At 41.3% G+C, this 19,781-nt stretch overlaps 2 protein-coding genes across 3 annotated transcripts in view; both read left to right on the top strand.

Annotated features, from left to right (window-relative positions):
• The first annotated feature begins 813 nt into the window (after nt 1-813).
• On the top strand, nt 814-12,419 carry pcyt2 (phosphate cytidylyltransferase 2, ethanolamine). Of its 2 annotated transcripts, none has more exons than XM_080722135.1 (12): nt 814-938; nt 5,093-5,181; nt 5,440-5,601; nt 6,416-6,567; nt 6,763-6,804; nt 7,013-7,145; nt 7,265-7,347; nt 8,330-8,407; nt 9,230-9,295; nt 10,177-10,242; nt 10,819-10,907; nt 11,019-12,419. In XM_080722135.1, exons 2-12 carry the CDS (start codon nt 5,100-5,102, stop codon nt 11,134-11,136), a joined length of 1,071 nt encoding a protein of 356 aa, XP_080578261.1. In that variant the 5' UTR covers nt 814-938; nt 5,093-5,099; the 3' UTR covers nt 11,137-12,419. The 2 variants fall into 2 exon arrangements, with proteins under 2 accessions (XP_080578261.1, XP_080578260.1); XM_080722134.1 differs by having other exon boundaries at nt 815-938; nt 7,007-7,145.
• A 1,952-nt stretch (nt 12,420-14,371) lies between these two features.
• gnav1 (guanine nucleotide binding protein (G protein) alpha v1) overlaps nt 14,372-19,781 on the top strand; it is a 59,293-nt gene continuing 53,883 nt past the window's right edge. The window contains exons 1-2 of the mRNA XM_080722138.1: nt 14,372-14,748; nt 15,607-15,698. Coding sequence (XP_080578264.1) covers nt 14,619-14,748; nt 15,607-15,698 — 222 coding nt within the window. The 5' untranslated portion in view covers nt 14,372-14,618. The remainder of the gene's footprint in view (nt 14,749-15,606; nt 15,699-19,781) is intronic.

Below are 19,781 nucleotides of genomic sequence, written 5' to 3'. Positions count from 1 at the left end.
GTGTGTAAATGTCTATGTATTCGACATTTGTTTTCTAATTTATGGAATTTCTTAATTCTTTTTATTAATGAAATTACTTGGAAAAATCATTGCGTTTTTTATTATTTATTATTATTATTCGTGGGAATCTTAAGCTTTTGTGGGAATGATTTTTTTTTTTTTAACTAATTTAAAACAATGCAATAAACTAAAATTAAGGTGGGTCGCGGCCCAGTGCTTGGGGGGCAGTGTGTTACAGCCAGGAGGTATTTTAATTACCTTATTTGACATGATGGACTCTTATGCAACCCTCGAGGGAGGGATTGGGCCGGGTCGCTTCGCCGTACGACGGTTTCGCGCATAGTAAAAACAGCAGATCCGCAAACTCACGCTGCGTCGTGAACGCGACGCATTGTGGGCTTGCAGATCTGCCATGTTCGCCATGAATCAAGCGCTCGTCCGTTCGTGACGTCGTTCGCTCAGAGGCGTCAATTGGGTATGGCAAGCTATGGCAGCTGCCATACCTTGGCTACAGGGGGAAATAATAAAATGTACTTTTCATCGTGCCTGTTGCTAAGGTATGGCAACATGACTGGTGGCTTTAGACACCAGTCATGTTGCCATACCTTAGCGTTTTCTGAACTGACGCCACTGCGTCGTTCGCCGGGTTTCGCGAGCGTCACACTTCACATTCTGGTCCTCGAGAAAAGCTACGAGCCGCTCTTCTCTTATTTCTTACTTCTTCGGACACATATTGAATTAAACCATCCGAACACACGTTCCAAGGTCCGAACATTATCTTGTTGGGTATTAATTTAAACGCCGTCGAAAATGCTGAAGAACGGCCACCACCACCACGCTGCGAACGGAGCGGGGAGGGAGGACGGCGGTAAGCCGGGAGGCGCAGCTTGCAGCCCCGAGAAGAGGAAACGCGTCGTGCGGGTGTGGTGCGATGGATGGTGAGTGGACTGGAGAACCCCTACTCAAAAATAATGTTTTACTTGAGTAAAAGTGTCAATACTGCCATCATGTAGAAATACTCTGTTAAAAAGTATAAACATCCGCACCGGAATTCAAAATGTATACTTGAAAGTACAAACGGTATCCAAATATATATATATATACGGAGGAGTAGAAACTACTGGAAATTGGAAATACTCAAGTACAAATACCTCAAAATTGTACTTGAGTAAATGTACTTAGTTACTTTACACCACTGCAGACGTTTCATATTTGTCTTCTAAACGTGTATTTATCGGATCTTTAAAGACACACACTTGGATACTTTACTCTCCCAACGAATAATGTGTTGGTGTTGGTTAGCAGCATGCTAACGTTAGCCTACTATTACTACTTGTTAGTTACATTGTAGTAGCAACGTGTTGAACAAAAAGAAGAGGGGGAAAAACAATAGAATAACTTTCTTTACGTTTTGTTAAAATAGCCTAAAATGAATGTTGTTGTTGTATGGTTGACCAGCAGCCAGATTGAGCAAGGTCCTCTCATTTCTCAACAACGTAGTAAAACAATTACGGTCATAAGGTCAGTGGGTGTGTGTGGGTGTGCCCGTGCGTGTGTGTGCGTGCGTGCGTGCGTGCGTGTGTGTGTGTGCATGTGTGTGTGTGTGTGTGTGTGTGTGTGTGTGCGTGCGCGTGTGCGTGTGTGTGTAAAAACAGGCTATTGTGCAAGTGTGCATATGGTTTGACCATAAACCAAATTAAATACAATATTATATTTCATTATATTGCAGTGTTGGTAGGGTGTGTAGTCTTATTTATTTTCTGAATCTGAAGTGACAGATACTAACATTACATGATGCTGGAAAGAGTGAGTAAAGGTATTCATCATCATTTCACCATTGACCAGGTTACAATTATAGGATTATGGTAGATATGGGTGCATAAGGTTCATATTTGGCAATACACTCGACTCATCTCAAGATGAATAGCTACATTGTCTAATGTTATTCTTATACACATACCCTTAGGCTAATTACCCATTATTAGTGTCAGTCACTGCTCTTTAATGTATTACAGTGTAATACAGTATAAAGGTGTTATAATTACACAACCTGCCCATGTTGTGTAATTACCTCAATCTTTTGCAAGATGTCTGTGTCCCGCGTCTTTCAACCTACCATGTGGTCCAATACGGTGGTGATGATTGGTTATGGTATGGATGACAAAGTGTCTGTTTTCTTTATCCCTTATCTGATTATGTGTATATATAGGAGGTTCTCATCACACAATACAACAAATTGTAAGTTGAGTTTCATTCAAGTTGTGTACTGATACGAGTTAGGGCTTTAAACTGTTTATTATTTACACTCTGGGAAGTAGCATCGTGATCTCTTCTTCTCTGTGACTGTGGGCACCTCTCTTTTTCTTCGGTGTCTCTCTGCCTTTCACACAGATGTAGTCTGCTCATTTTGGACACAAACTTAAGACAGCTATGCCCAAAACCATCGAAAGTTCCACCAATTGGCACTCCTATTGTGCTACTAATTTGGGGACTGCCCATAAGTCCTACATCTCATTAGTCCTACATCTCATTAGTCCTACTTTTGGTTAGGATTAGGTTTAGTCATAGTTTTACTGAGGTTAGGGTTTTGGTTAGGTTTAGGCATAGTTTTACTGAGGTTAGGGTTAGGTTTAGGTTTAGGCATAGTATGGTTAGGTTTAGGTTTAGGCATAGTATGTTTACCAGGTTAACATTCACCAGATTGATTCGGACTAATGGGATGTAGGAACAATGAGATGTTGGACCAATTCCATGGCACCACTAAGTTAGCAACCATAATGTCAAACTAGTACAGAATGTTTCTGGTAAGGAATATCGTGGTCTTCCTGAGGTCACAAGCGGTAGCAAAGTGTAAACTGACACTTTTTCCACATACATCATTTCCAAATTCCCTGTCATTGCCTCACACACCTCTGTGGACCTTACACACTTATGTGGGAAGCACGTGCTTGTAGTAGTGGGTCATGTTGTGAAGTGGTTATAAATAACTAACCTAGAGAAGAACACGCTGTCCAGTGACAGAGTGACATACAAACATTGAGATATTGAGAGGAAAGTACGTTCAGAGAACATGGGAGAGCAATTGGAGGCCATGGTCTGAAACGGCAGCAGCTGTGAAGCAAGAGGGAAAGGTGAAACAGCAGACTCATCTGTCTGACATTGTTTAATGATAAGTGCACGGCTGGCCAAAACCCAAGTCCATATCCAGTACACAGGGCTGCAGAATGCAGATCCCATGTGACGTCGTCCCGTTGGCCAACTCAGTAGGGCTGTCACGATTATGACATTTTACATTAATTGTCACTCAAATAATTGCGATTAACAATTTAATTGTGTTTTTGTCGTTGACAATAACATTTCTGTTTTGCTTTTAGGCTTTGAAGTTGCACATATAACCTAAATATACAAAGAAATTACTGACATATTTGACAACTTTATACTTAAAAAAGGACATTGATAGTGGAAATAGCCGATCTACAAGCTCACAACGCGTCGCATCCGCGGCCCGTTGTGAGCTTGTAGATCTGCTATTTCCACAATTTTTTTACTTTAGAAAAAATATATGAACATTTTTCAACATGGAAACGATTTCGTGATTAGACGATTATGTAATAATTGTGACAGCCCTACAACTCAGCTGTCCGGTGTCTGCTCACCAGTATGGGTCTTCTCCAACATTACTGTATGTCCCCTCCCCTGCCCTCCCGTTCCCTCAGGTCCAGTCAGTGAAGCCAACCTCTTGGAGGTCCCTGAGGGGGCTGCCCCCTCTCTGTGGAATGCACTCCCCAACCACATAAAAAATGCCCCCACCTTCAAAACCCACCTCTTCATGGTAGCTTTTCCCAGCTGTGATCTAGTTAGGTTGTCTCCCAAAACCATGTTTAACATCTTATCAATTTTAATCTAGCACTCTTTAATATTTTATTAATTTTTTTTATTAGTTTTTGACTTTGGGTACTCAGAAAAGCGTGATATAAATCTGAGCTTAACACATTTAAGCAACACGTAACATTAGGCCTTACATTAAACATAACGCTTTAGTATGGATGGCTATGTGACACTTTAATGCTGATGATAGATTTTCAGCTAGGAAAAGAGTTTGTCCAAGCTGGGTAAGAGGAAGTTGAGGAGAAGCTTGCGTTAATGCCATTAGAGGGAGATGGAGAGAGGTTTGCCTATTGGACACCGAGTGTCACCAGGGAAGTGTCACTAATAAAGCTGCTTGATCCCTGGTCCTCCAGGGACATGCAGAACTGTTGTGACGCCCCCCTGGGGCCTTTGCCAGGGTTATGCTGTTTAACTCTTCTCTGTTGCAGACAAGGCTGGTTGCCCTTCTCATCTTTCCACATGGGCCACATTGTTAACCACACAGAGAGTTGTGTTTTACTTATTTTTGCATTGGCAGTGTGCCTGCTTAATTGCATTTTTGTTATCATATTTTTGTAAATGAAATCAGTCATTTTTAGTTAAACTCTCCTGTCTCCCCTTTATTTGTTGTGGCCTAAAGCCGGGCCATAACACTGTTAAACCATGGCAGTGGTAAGACGGGAGGTGACTGATTCAGAACCTCGTAACAGCTGTAAAAATCTGGCAACTTCAACTACTGGCTAGGTACCTTTCAACAGTGTACTGGAAAACTCCAGCTGCTGTCACTCAGTGGCCAATAGTAGAAGACACTAAGTATGCAAGGTATGCATGAGTGCAGTGATAGGAATGTGAATCATTGTGTTGTGTTTGTAAGAAATTACAGATTATGTGAAAGATTTCTTGAATAAATGCTGATAACATCAGTTTTAGCTAATGCCAGTGGGCCAATAGGTTTCCAAGCTTATTTCAAAGATCTCAAGTAAAAGGTTTCTCTTTTCCAACAAATGATCTGCATTTGTATAGCCTAGATCTGCTTTTCAGATAATAATGGTTTATACTCGGCATAACTCAAATACCAGTCATGTGAATAATAATGTGTTCCTTTTTAATATGTTATCCTTTGGATTCTTGTTTTTAATGTCTGATTGTCCATAAATTCAATCAAGCAATTAATCAATCAAGCAATCAATGTAGTTAAAGTGTGTGTCTCTCTCTTTCCCCCAAGTTATGACATGGTGCATTATGGCCACTCTAACCAGTTGAGGCAGGCCAAGGCTTTTGGAGACTACCTCGTAGTAGGAGTGCATACAGATGGTAAGAAGGCACAAATACAGTACTAACACATGTGTGAGTGTGTAAACAAACAATAACATTTCTATTATGTACACATGATGTGTCCTTGGTCAATTTATGCATTTGAAATTGTAAAGTGTTTGCTCAGTATTTCTTAGTATTTGTATTTAGTTTCATGTCTGACTTCAGCGAGATTACCCACAAATAAAGTCTCTGAACTTGGAACTCCTCATTGACCTCTCGTCCTTTGTCATCTCCTTTTCCCCCTCCTCCTCTCAGCGGAGATCTCCAAACACAAAGGTCCTCCAGTGTTCACCCAGGCGGAGCGCTATAAGATGGTGCGGGCCATCAAGTGGGTGGATGAGATCGTGGAGGGGGCACCTTATGTCACCACCCTGGAGACTTTGGACGAATACAACTGTGATTTCTGTGTGCATGGAGGTGAATACGTCTTTGTGTGTTCTGTTTTCTGTGTAGTGACAGCCATGACAGACAAGTGTTTCATATTTCCATACTAGAAAGTGCTACACTAATCTCTCAAATATGTGATAAGCTATTAGTCCAGTCATTATATGAAAAAACCTCAAACAAATTGCAATAGTAGCAAACTCAACTGATTCTGTATCCTCATTATGTCCTTAGTGAGGGAAAAAAAGTCCCAAGGAATCCCATCGGGGCAAAGTTTTGAAAACGACCTACCTACCTTCAATTACTATACACTACAATATAAAGGAAAAAATGACTGAAAAATCTGCTTTAAGTGGGATGTGAGGGGTCAAACTAGGGGTTTTTAATTATTCTGAATCCATTGCAAGCATTTGTTTTGCATGAAAAACATTCCTTGGGCTAAAAACGGACCCCAAAAGACTGTGAAAATTGATGACTCATCACTAAACTATCGTTTTGAGTGGCCATTTCTTGCCCAAGGAATGTTTTTCGTGCAAAACAAATGCTTGCAATGGATTCAGAATAATTAAAAAACCCTAGTTTGACCCCTCACATCCCACTTAAAGCAGATTTTTTTTTCAGTCATTTTTTCCTTTATATTGTAGTGTATAGTAAGTGAAGGTAGGTAGGTCGTTTTCAAAACTTTGCCCTGGTGGGATTCCTTGTGACTTTTTTTCCCTCACTAAGGACATATTGAGGATACAAAATCAGTTGAGTTTGCTACTATTGCAATTTGTTTGAGGTTTAGCCTAATTTTGGCCTAAAATGACTGGACTATATCTGTAGCTGACCATTTTAAGTATTTCAGATGATATCACCTTGACGGTGGACGGCAAGGATACGTATGCAGAGGTGAAGCGCGAGGAACGTTACCGGGAGTGTAAACGGACTCAGGGCGTCTCTACCACTGACCTGGTGGGCCGCATGCTGCTCATGACCAAAGCCCATCATAGCAACATTGTAAGACTGTATGTCTGTGTTTGTGTGTTTGTTTTTAGTTTGTTGCTATATGTTTTCTTGTGTTTTATACTTTGCTACGAGCACATCTTCCATTTTAAGGGGCGGGAAAGAACAGATGTTGCATACTCTGTGTGTGTGACTGTGTGTTTATTGAGGTTCTAACTGAGGTGCTTTTCCCTTAATTACATTTTGCAGGATAATTCAGACTACCAGCAGCACACAGACAACTTTGGCAAGGTGAATATTATTTTACCTGATAACAATACAATTTGTATGTGAACTATTTTGTATAACAAGCCAGGAAGTTGGAAAATGATACAGAAGTGCAGGAATAAATGAATGTGTTGAGTTTTATGCTGGCCAAAAGGGGGCACTGTCTCTCTTTTTGTGAAATGCCAGTACTAAATGATAAGGGTTGTTCTGTGTGTTTTGCTTTCAGGGTCCTAAAGGGCACAGTCCATGGACAGGAGTGTCTCAGTTCCTCCAGACTTCCCAGAAGATCATCCAGTTTGCCTCTGGAAAGGAACCCCAGCCCGGAGACACCATCATCTATGTGGCCGGGGCCTTCGACCTGTTCCGTATCCTAACAGGACTAATACAGGACAGGGGGAAAATAGTGGGTGGGAGCAAGGCAGGCGGCACTGCTAAGAGTGCATACATTATTTTGTTGTTTACCTTGACGTCAGCTTCCTGTCAGACATTGGCCATGTTGATTTCCTAGAGACAGTCTACAAACAGGCAGAGAATCCTTATGTCATCGTAGGCCTACATTTTGATCAGGTAAATACATGCTCACGCACGCACGCACGCACGCACGCGCACACACACACACACACACACACACACACACACACACACACACACACACACACAGACACACAAACACATGCATGCAGAATATTCTACTACTAGCCAGTTAACAATGATTCTGCTCCTCCACCACAAGCCAAAAGGCTCCACATGGATGGAAATGCCCACGTGTCAAGTACATACATGTACAGTACATGCATCTCTTCAGTCACACCAACATTTAGTGTAATAGTTTTGTCATAATTGGTGCAGTTGGTGGATTTCAGAAATTACAAGTTGAAAGCACACAAAGCTCATTACATTTGCCAAGTCTAAAGACAGAACACCTGACACAGCTTTTCACTTCGACAGTGCATGTTGATGTGAAACAGTTTCATGCTCACCATGCCAGTACATGAACGCTGGGCATGCATTATCGCAAACATTTTGCGTCTGTCTGGAGGTGTCTGGAGTGGACTATGAATTGGTATTCAGGCCTGAACATTGTAACGTCATGTTTGTCCTAGTTATGACAACAGTTATGACAACATGCTAGGGGTGTCACGATACAATACGATATTGGGCGCACATTTGATACGGTACAATATTTATTGATTTTATTTTTCCAATTATCAACTTTGGCCATCATCAGAAACAATAAGAGTAGTGGTATTTCAACGGCGGCGGCGCGTGCCGAAGCTGCGGGCCTCCCACTTATTGTACAAACCTTTTTTTTTGTAGAACCGCCGATCCAACCAATATGCCCATATTGGGAATATAGTTCTACTGATGCCATCAGGGATCTCCATATATGGGCATAAAAGCATTTTTAGTAGAACTGCTGATCCAACCAATATGCCCATATTGGGCATATAGTGCTACGGATGCCATCAGGAATCTCTTCTTACTCTATGATAAAGCTTGGGAACGAGGTTCCATAGTAAGTGGTGGTCTTTCTCCCTGCTCTCTACAGGAAGTGAATCGCTATAAAGGGAAGAACTACCCAATTATGAATGTCCATGAGAGAACACTAAGTGTCCTGGCTTGCAGGGTGAGTACCTACACAGACACATATACGGTACAGATACACATGTATGTACATACCGGCACTCTCACACGTGCACTGATTGATTTTGTTCTCATCCCGGCAAAAGCTAAACTCTGCTGCCTCTGCTCCAATTCACTAATGATCAGAACAGCTACGGGCAAGAACAATGATACTCTGTTCTGTGTGTGTGTGTGTGTGTGTGTGTGTGTGTGTGTGTGTGTGTGTGTGTGTGTGTGTGTGTGTGTGTGTGTGTGTGTGTGTGTGTGTGTGTGAGAGTGTGTGCCAAGACCCCGTATCTGAATAAAGCCACAGAAATGGTTCAGTCCGTACTGCTTTCATCAAAGTAAAATCTTTTTTTCTTTTCTTTTTACTGCATGCTTTCTAACAGTATTTTTTAGAAATGTATGCTTTGTGGCATGGCTCTGTTCTGGTATCAGGAGTCAACTGATGAGGCAGCTTGCCGGAAACAGCTGAGCATCAGCTGACGCAAGGTCCAACTATTGTGACCTGCCTGAATTGATGTTCTGCTCTATTGATCAAATCCTAAACTAAAGTGCAGCTCTTAACTAGTCACATTCATGTTCCGACTTCCCCAAAGTTACTACAGCACACTGTGCAAGATATTTACAGTAGAGTTATCGAGATGAGATTTACTGGGAAAATAGCTTGAACCTGGTTTTCTATGTAAAAACATTTTCTTTTTTTGTTTTCTTTTTTTGCTTGGAGGTTCAAGAAAGGTGCTGCTATCGGTATGTTTTATGTGGTATGGTATGTCAAAATGTCACAGTCTGACCCATATTCCCCCTACACATGTTCTTTGTGTAGTATGTATCAGAGGTGGTGATTGGAGCTCCCTATGCAGTGGGCAAAGATCTCCTGGATCATTTCAAGGTCAGTTACTCTCATCCTGGAGTGTAATGATATTAGGAATAGGATCATATGAGTGCAAGTATGTGCTCAGGTTTTCTTTCTTTCTTTAAACGTATTTAGAACACAGTTATTCAATTGGGCTCACCGCTGAAACGATTTGATTTTGTTTTAAACGACAACTTTGTTTTTTTACAACAAGGGTTCATATTTTAGATAGAAGAAAAGATGACATGAGTGTTAAAATGTTTTCATTTACTTTCTATAGTTTTAGCGATTTTAATTACATTGTGGTCCAATAAGCTGGTGATTTCTTTATTACTATTTACAGTACCACTACTACTAGCCCCATAAATCACATCTGCCCATGAAGGATTGTGGTGCATCTTGGGAATGGGCTTATTGTGTCTAAAAAAACATATTTAGCCATTTGCACGCATGCCCCCAACCACTGAAATCAAAGTCATTAAAATCACTAAAACGATAGAAAGCAGTAAATGAAAAGATTTTTTTCTTTTTTGCACATGTACATAAAGCACATAAAAACGTAAACACTGTAAATAAAGAATGTGTGCAGGTGAGGTACAGTAGAAGCCCAACATAACGTATACAGTGTACATTATTTGACAAAGGCAGAATTTCTGAACAGTAAAATAAAAGTGACATTGTTTACATTTGTCTGTATAATTGGTAAAGTTTGAGCAAGAAGAATCTCAGTCTGCCTGAATGTGAAGTAGATGTACATATTTATGTACAAACTGTAAGGGAACATGTTTATCTGTGTTTCTTTGATAAAAGGAGCGCTGGCAGCTCAAAACATGCTTTCTATGGACCCAGCCCCTTTGTCTGCCATTTATATCTGTGGTTAATTGCCTGAGAATGATGTTTGTATGTATATTATACAGGTGTCCCTGGTCTGTCACGGAAAGACAGAGGTGTTCGCAGACAAGGACGGGTCCGACCCTTACGATGTGAGTGAACAATTTATTTTGGTGTCTGAAGATTATATGAGGCCACCCTGGTGCACTCTAGCAGCCGTTAACTCTTCAGCACCACACATGCACAGTCCCAATCTAATGTTTAAATACATCACTGAAAGAAATATAGGTGAAAACCCTTGCCTGTGGGAGATTGCAGATACGCTGAAAATACTGAAAGAAATTTCGAATACACATATTTTCCAAAGTAGCTGTAATAATCACACCTAGGGGCGTACATCTGGCTGTATACCGGTATAGCCAGATGTAGGCCACGCTTCAGAGTCTGGACATTATTTGGGGCCAGAGATTCTTTTGGGGGACTGGACAAAGCCAGATGTTGTAGCTTAGCTGCTTCCAGGAGCACCACACAAAAATGCCTTCACTAAAGCCAACAACAACCAGCACGGTACATGCTAGACAAACTTTATCTCTAACAAAAGGTAGAAGGGTGAGGGTTTTGAATGCCCCTCCCAAATGAAAATGAAACATGTACTAAACACACCCGTAGAATGAAAAAAAATGAAATGAACAATGACTAAGATGTCATTTTTGTGCTTGTGTCCTCAGGAGCCCAAGAAGAGGGGAATATTCCGCACAATAGATAGTGGGAACGGCCTCACCACGGACGACATCGTCCAGAGGATCATTGAGAACAGGTGAGGGACTCACTCACCGACTCAACCTCTGTTTCACCAAAATATCAGTCTAAATAGTTGTCTTCATTTCTCTTTATTGTCTTTATTAATGTCCTTTTTGTCCACTTCCAGACTGCAGTTTGAGGCGAGGAACCAGAAGAAAGAGGCTAAAGAGATGGCAGTAATCGAGGCCATGAGAAGGAAGGAGGAAGAGGAGCAAGCTGAGGATGTAGCTCTGGTCGGTCAATAGTGGGAATCCAGATTGCAGAGCCAACTGAGTCCAGAACCTTCATCCAACCCGTCCTACGCCTAATGTACCAAACCTGCTACACCCAGCCTTATGTTAAACTGGACCCAAATGATGGGCCCAAACTGGGCACAACTGTGGGTGTACAATATTTGGCTTGAAAACAAGTTCACTGGACTCAGAGTCCTGTATTGATTCTTTGGTGAGGAAAGATCTTTTACCTGATGGGCTTGGTTCTTTCAGTCCGTCCACTTGGACCGTCCCAGCCCAAAATGGATCAAAATAAGGAATAGTAATTGGGACAGTGTCACGCCTTCTCTTCTCTGCAAAATCCTACACTACTAATTGTCCATAATGTGTGTTGAAGTTGTAATTATCAGTTAAGTTATTCACATGGTTTTTATTTTGGTGTAATTTATGTTTTAACATTTATCAGACTGTTATTTTTAATCCCCTGTAGTTTTTAAGGAATTTATCCTAGATTTGTATTCATCAATGATGATTAATAAGATCTAATTTTAAGATGTCAAAATAATTGTATTTATTGACCACAGAGGGCACCCTCTGTTCTCCATTGTTGAAGACATTCTCCTAGTTTTAATTATCTGTGATGCAAAGAAGTTTGATTTCAACCAAATGAATGTGTACCTGCAGGGATGTGAGTGTGCCTGATGGATGAACATTTTGAGTGTGTGTGCTGTAAATAATAGTAGTGCCTCGTTCCTTCAGGTCTACCTATGTAAGGGCTGTGAATTTTAACCTCTGGTTGGGTGAAAGCAAAAAAAGAAAAAAACGTCTAAGCTACTCTAGTTTCTTAGCAACTTGCATCCCAGGTCTTTCCTATGATTATTTTCCTTTGGACATGTTGTGGTCAATGGTTCCCAAGCAATGCCGGTAAAGTATGTGTGGTTTTCTTATACTACCACATTGAGATTTGCATTCCTTATTGTTTCAGGTCTTAGAATGACAGCCCAAGTCAAGTGAATTCAATTCATTTACTGGCAAGACAGAAACCTGTACAGATATGGGACAAATGAGGGAATCAAACGCTACTGTCCTCTAATCAGCTGTATAAAGAGTGTCAAGAATGCCACAATTGGGGAAAGGGGATGCAAGTGCGAATATCAGTGTGATGTGATGGTGAATGAATGTTGACTACTGTTAGGTTTTACGTTGCAGTGTGATATGTGTGAGTGGCTGTGGATATCATTGGGCATCAACGGATGGAGAAATTGTAAATCTTAATTTGTGCAATACGTTAGACTATTATTATGAATACAAAGTTATATGGCTTGGTTTGTTTAAACAAAATATATATAAATACTTTATATTTATAGCCTGACTCGTCTTTTCGCTGATTAAATCATACGTGACTGTGCTATAGTAAGGAACATGCATTCAGGATGTCTAACCCTGTGCTTCTCAAACTTTTTCATGTCAAGGACCCCAAAATTGACACTTATTAGCCCCATTTGAAAATGCCAGGGACCCCCATAAGAGAAGGTTTTTATGGCTCTAGCACTGATTCCCAACCATTTTAATGTCAAGGAACCTCAGTTTGACATGCATTTTAGGCTACGGATAATAACGGACCCCCATTTAATGGCATTTCTATCTCTGAAAGTGAGACCCCAATCTATATTGCAAAAACAATGTTAATTTTCCATTTGTGCACTCTTGAGATACATAACCATATAAGGCATATTAAGGGTCCATTTGGTTCCTAACTATCACTTAGCTGGGGAGTGGCAACCCCCTGTAACTCCCTCAAGGACGCGTTATTGGGAAGGACCCCTGGGGGTCCCGGGCATAGAGTTATAATGGTCCCGGGACCCCACTTTGAGAACCAATGGTCTAACCTAGGTCTGAAGTTTAGCACAATAGCAGGGGTATTCAACTAAATTGTCCAGGGGGCCACATTGACAGAAACCCAAGGGGCCGGGGGCCGCACTAACGTACCCCCCCCCCCCCCCCCCCCCGGCTATTGTACACTTGAAACGGCACATCCACATTTTCACTACTACATTTTCACAAACAACCACATTTTCATCTAACTACATTGCAAAGCAGAATACTTTTCAAGTAGAATACTTTTCATGTTAATGTGCTTAATTTCTGTTCAACAAGTTGACAACTGTAAACATGCTTTCTTGTTTAAAACCTAGTGCTAACTACATCACACTAGTGATAGCCAACCTGGCTTTGATGCTATCTTAGAGTAGATGTCGACCTTATTGACAGTGCACAGCTACACACAATTGCCTTCTTTGGTGCTTTAACGATGCTCAACGAGGATCAGGTGGGTCGCAGACACACACACTCCACTCTGCTGCAGTGCTCTGACTGGAGTCACTTCACTTGAATATGATGGAATATGATTAGGGATTACTGGTAAGATGAAGCTCACGTTTCATATCGCGCAAACCATACCTATAACGTTCATTAGCCTCCACAAAAAAAAACGATTTTGGATTTTTTTTTTTTTTTTTTTAATCTTTTTTTTTTTTTTTTTTTTTTTTAATTGCTCCAGGGGCCACAAGGAAGGTCCCCGCGGGCCGCATTTGGCCCGCGGGCCGCCAGTTGAATACCCATGGCGTACACCGTACAGTGATCTTTGCTGGATCAGTCGGGCTACGGTTCGCTGAGTCAGTGAAATGAGGCCACAGAGAGACCCAGACACTCAGGAACACAGCTAAACCCTCCCGGTCCACGTCCCATTCACTGAGTCAACCTCATTACGAACACAAAGGGCCTTTAATCCGCGACCCACGCACATCATATGGATTATCTGCGTCGCGAGAAACGGCTGTAGCCTATCTGCAGGGATCGACACAACACAACTGGCAAAACGTGACCTCGTGGGCAGTATAATGTATGTTTACATAGTTTACAACCCTCGTGGGTTGTATACGTGTTTCAGTTGAATAGCACTGCTGCTGTGCAGTGCAGCGCACTCAGGTGTCACATTCTCTGTCTGTGGAAAAACGTCACTTCCCATGGAAGTAAGTCCCAAACTTTCACAATTGAACGAGTCTTCTTATTACAACAGGGAGGAGGGTTTTCACAGGGATTCAGGCTATAACGGTGGACTACGGTATATTTACTGGCGAGCAATCCGACGATAGGTGGCCTTGGTCCGTGAGTGAGTGGACAACCAACCGACCAGTCCAGCACCCCTGATTTAGCTGAAGCCTGTCCCAGGTAGGAAAGAAAGTTAGAAACTTTGGACAAGAAAAGAAGATTCTCAAATCAATCTGCATCTCTTTACCCGGGGACACAGACAGCACACAGGATCATGTTTTACCGCTTTCGAAAAATACATTTGTTTTAATCTTCCCAGCATTCTTCCGACTAGACTAGATAGATAGAGCCAAGTTTCGCACAACGCCCACTTGGTAAATATTGCCCCATGAGGCTTTTGCAGACCGGGGGGTGATCTGCATTCTGCCCTGCTTTCATTGCGGACGGAGAGGACATGGGACAACATGGGACTGTGTCTCGGTTCCGAAGTAACGGAGGAGGAGAAGAAGGCGCGGATAAACAGCACCAAGATAGACAGAGAGCTCTATGAAGACGCCAAGCGGGAGATGAATGTGGTGAAAATCCTTCTGCTAGGTGAGGAAATGATGGCTTTGCACTTTGCAGTGGTGTCGTAACCAAGTATATTTACTCAAGTAGGCTACTTTACTTAAGTACAATTTTGAAGTAGCCTACTTTTACTTGGAGTATTTACTGGAGTATTTCCAATCAGTATCCTACTTTTAGTTCTACTCCAGTAACATCTCTGAGGCAAATATTGTATTGTAATATTGTTGTTATTTCACTGCAATTATTTGAAAACTTGAGTTACTTTGTAGATTTCAAGATTTGTATTAGGCTATTATTAGGCTATTATTATTACAAAACATACTTTAACCACTTCAGCCATATAGGTCTACATTTGATTTCATCTACAAGCCCACAATCCGTCGCGATGCGAAGTATTTTTAGACATTTTACACACTTGAAAACTTGTGAAATGGGAGGTTCTGCATAATGAGTAGCCTACCTTCTACTTTTGGTTGCCTTTTTGTACTTTTACTCAAGTAGATTTTGAATTCCGAACTTTCACTAAACAGAGTAGGCCTATTTCTACATTAATTTACAGTATTGATACTTTTGCCTAAGTACAAAAAATGTAGTAGGCTACTTTTTACACCACTCTGTTTTTGTTCTTCTTGCATTGCTGCTGGCCCACCATAGTTATGGGACGCACTTATAGGACAGGCTGTCAACTGTTAAGGCTACCTTGACTTTAGGCAACAAGTTACAACATAGTGGGCTTTGGGTAGTCTGCAACAATGAATGCTAATACAAACTTTATTTCAATACCACCTTTAATATTATGCTGCTAGAATTAGGCCACAGATTAATACACGATAAATTACTTTGTTATTATACTTTATATTATACCCCTTCTTTTTCCCCCTTCAGGTGCTGCAGAGAGTGGTAAAAGTACATTGGTCAAACAGATGAAGATCATTCACAGTCATGGGTTCAACAAGCAAGAGCTAGACAGCTTCAAGGTTTTTACACAACACCCACCCACCCACACCCACCCACCCACACACACACACACACACACACACACACACACACACACACACACACACACACACACACACACACACACACACACACACACACACACACACACACACACAGAGATAATTTGTCCTTCATTGGGGACAATCTAGGGGCCATAAATTATAGCATGACGTAGCAAGACTATATACTAATGCAGCTAACTAATTGCAGGTCATCATACCCTAAGATCCTGATTGTGAATTCTGAAAGTGTAAAACTTTACCCATCAGAATTAAATGTAAAATAACAAACAAGAAAAGCCTATGCCTCAGTTTTTATTAAATTGCACACTTATTGATTAAACGAAACTTTCAATACATGAAACAAGTTGCCATTCTGCAGCTTGTACAGACAGAGAGGTGTTACTTTTAACTGTCGAAATGTGAAGAACTGGTTCTAAGATTTGGCACAGACTCCGAACCAGCCTCAAACTACCTTGGTGGAAAATTCCCAGGTGGCACAGACTGCGGTTGGTAGAATGAATAGATAGTGAGAGAAGATGGGATGAGGCGAGCTGTGTAGGATGAGGTGACTTGTAGGTGAGTGACCGAGAAAGTGAGGACACTGCTCACAGGATCAGAGCAAAGTTCAATCAATTGTAACGATTTACTCGGGTCTATAACGCATTATAATCGCATGTATAATGCTTATAGCTTATAACTAGGCATTATAACACTCATAATACATGTTTAGAATCATGTATGACAGCTTATAACAATGTTTATAACGTAGTATAAGTGCTGGTCATAATGCATTATAAGCTCAGTGGAACAGCACATTATATAACTACATTAACTTAGCTACGGGAGTTATAAAGTGTCTTTGTTATACGTTGTTATGGGTAATTATAAACATTTATAACAAGTGTTATAATGCCTTAAAAACGTTTATAACGCATTATAGACCCGACCTTAATATAAAGTCTTGACAAAGTTAGTGTAAGAGCCATTTGAGCCTTATTTCTTATTTTGAAGACATCACTGAAGGGGAGGGCATGGTCAAGGCCAAATCGCCTGTGTAGCCTATTTAACTGTGTCTCTAACAAGCAACAGGTGTTGTCTGATGAGAGAGGCAAACAGTTTTCGACTGTGTCTTTGGGCTGATGTCGTGTTTATTTACTTATTTTATGTCATCAAAGTATAGGACTTTGGACATAATAAATATATGATTTATGAACTCAAGGACAAGTTTGGGTTCAGTTCAGTTATTTAGAGCACACATCTAACTTGATCCTAACGTCGGCAACCAGTAGTACACACCCAGGTATTGGACTTGGGCACTACATTAGTATCCACTGGTTTTCACTTTTCCATACAGTCATTGTGTTTATACAATGACAAGTATTATTTTAATTGTGATGAAAACCGGGACAAATCAGCACTAGTGAATGTTGAAAAACGAGGACACCCAGGAATGTTGAAAAATCAGGACACCCAGCTTGAAACGGTCGCGTCACCGTATTGTTGACTGACATTCCCTTACTGCCTCCCCTTACCTTCTCCCTGCTCCACCCCTCTTGGTCTCCCTTGCTGCTTCGCTCTCGTGCCCCCCACTACACTCACTGTTGTTCTCACAGTCTCTCTTAGCTCCTTTCGGAACCCCTCACTCCACTGCTACGCAGCTCCGAGATGGGGGTTCCTACTGGTAGCATGCCGGAATCCTGCGGCTGGATCGCCGATCCGCCGTTAGCGAACACTTCTTACCTTTGGTGAACACTCTATCCAAAAAGTGACCGGTCTCTATTCATCTATAATCGTTTTACTTCTTTAAGGTGGAAGAAACTCGAAGCACTGGGGTGAAATAAAGTTTTTATATCGCTCAGAAGGTCAGCCGGTTCTGTGTTTTCCCCGTTGTGTAACTTGTGTATATACCACGTGACCAGGGGAGGCAGTAATGTTTCCCTATGCGGCCACAACTTTCGGAATGTCTAAAAACACAGAACCAGCTGATCTTTTGAGCGGTATAAAAACTTTATTTCACCCCAGTGCTTCGAGTTTCTTCCACCTTAAAGAAGTAAAACGATTATAGATGAATAGAGACCGGTCACTTTTTGGATAGAATGTTCACCAAAGGTAAGAAGTGTTCCCTAACGGCGGATCGGCGATCCAGCCGCAGGATTCTGGCATGCTACCAGTAGGAACCCCATCTCGGAGCTGCGTATGTTTTTACTGTTGTATACTGACTGACTGCCTGTGTGCCAAAGATGAATTTCCATTTTATGCAAATTTGATGGACAATAAAGTTTTCTTATCTTATCTTATCTTAGCAGTGGAGTGAGGGGTTCCGAAAGGAGCTAAGTCTCTCTCTAGGGCTGTCACAATTATTACATAATCGTCTAATCGTGATTATTTGACATAATCGCGATAATGTTTCATAATCGTCATAATCGTTTCCATGTTGAAAAATGTTCATATATATTTTTTAAAGTAAAATAATTGTGGAAATAGCAGATCTACAAGCTCACAACGCGTCGCGATGTGACGCGTTGTGAGCTTGTAGATCGGCTATTTCCACTATCAATGTTCTTTATTAAGTATAAAGTTGTCAAATATGTCAGTAATTTCTTTGTATATTTAGGTTATGTGTCATATCTAACATGTGCAACTTCAAAGCCTAAAAGCCAAACAGAAATGTAATTGTCAATGACAAAAACACAATTAAATCGTTAATCGCAATTATTTGAATGAAAATTAATCGTCAAGTAAAATGTCATAATCGTGACAGCCCTATTTCTCTCTCCCTTCTGTTTCTCTGTTGTTTGCACACGATGAACAAGTGATGATAGAGGTACTCTCTTTCTCTCTGTCTTTCATCACACACTTGAAACATTCATTTTTACTCCCCACAACAACGAGCCAGTCACTGTACAGGCAGACAGACGGACAGACAGACAGAATGCAGACTAGTGGATGAAGAAGCCATGATACATTGGAGGACCAATAAGCTAGTTTTCCCGCCATTTTATCTGGAAATGGAGGAGCATTCTGTGTACAGTCCATAACCCAACTTCCCTCCAGGAAATCTGAAGGGGAAACTGCATGTTAACTAGCGCTTTAATGTGTGTGTGTGTGTGTGTGTGTGTGTGTGTGTGTGTGTGTGTGTGTGTGTGTGTGTGTGTGTGTGTGTGTGTGTGTGTGTGTGTGTGTTAGAGAGAGAGAGAGAGAGAGATATGCATGTGAAGAATACTCTTTGTAGTACTCTTTATAACTTTGTTCTTGGCAACTGCTCACACACACACACACACACACACACACACACACACACACACACACACACACACACAGAGGAATCACTAAATTAAGGTTCTAAATCCCAATTGTTTGTAGTTGGGACTGGTGGTGGAATGCATTCTTAAATATTAAGACGCCACAACTCCTTTCCCTCATCACTCTCTCGCTGTTTCTCCCGCTTTCTTTGCTCCCTCTCTTTCTTGCCCTTCCTTGCTCATCATCACAGTCACCTTTTCTGTCCTACGTTCTCGTCTGAGCAGAACAGAATCATCTTGCTTCCTTTATTGGAATGTGCTGAAAAGAGTTAGTGAACTCCTGACTACTAGGTTGTTTTAAATGAGGTTATATATCACTGAGTTATCACATCTTGTAATGCACCCACCCACACACACACACCCACCCACCCACACACACACACACACACACACACACACACACACACACACACACACACACACACACACACACACACACACACATCACTGTTGTTGTCGGTAGGCTTTTCCTTTGTTCTCATGTGACCCCCTCACACCTGATTTATACTTACATGTCGCTGCGTGCCGGTGTTTCACACTGAAAATAGATGAGATGAAGACTAGAAAAATGTGCGCCTCGGACCACACGTCTCTGCCAGGCCAGGTATTAGAAGTCAATCTTAGCCAACCAGGATGAAAAATGATAAATTGGACAGGTCCGTCTTGATGACATGACTATAGAGATAATGTGTACCGATTTGCGTATGATGTCTGGACAAAATCTGTTGGAGTAATGTCAAGAAATGTGTTGGGTCGG

Source organism: Nannobrachium achirus (genome assembly GCF_963921795.1).
Source record: "Nannobrachium achirus genome assembly, chromosome: 3".
NCBI classification, from domain to species: domain Eukaryota; kingdom Metazoa; phylum Chordata; class Actinopteri; order Myctophiformes; family Myctophidae; genus Nannobrachium; species Nannobrachium achirus.
The sequence above is the reverse complement of the archived record's forward strand: the minus strand, read 5'-3'. Positions and strand labels throughout refer to the sequence as shown.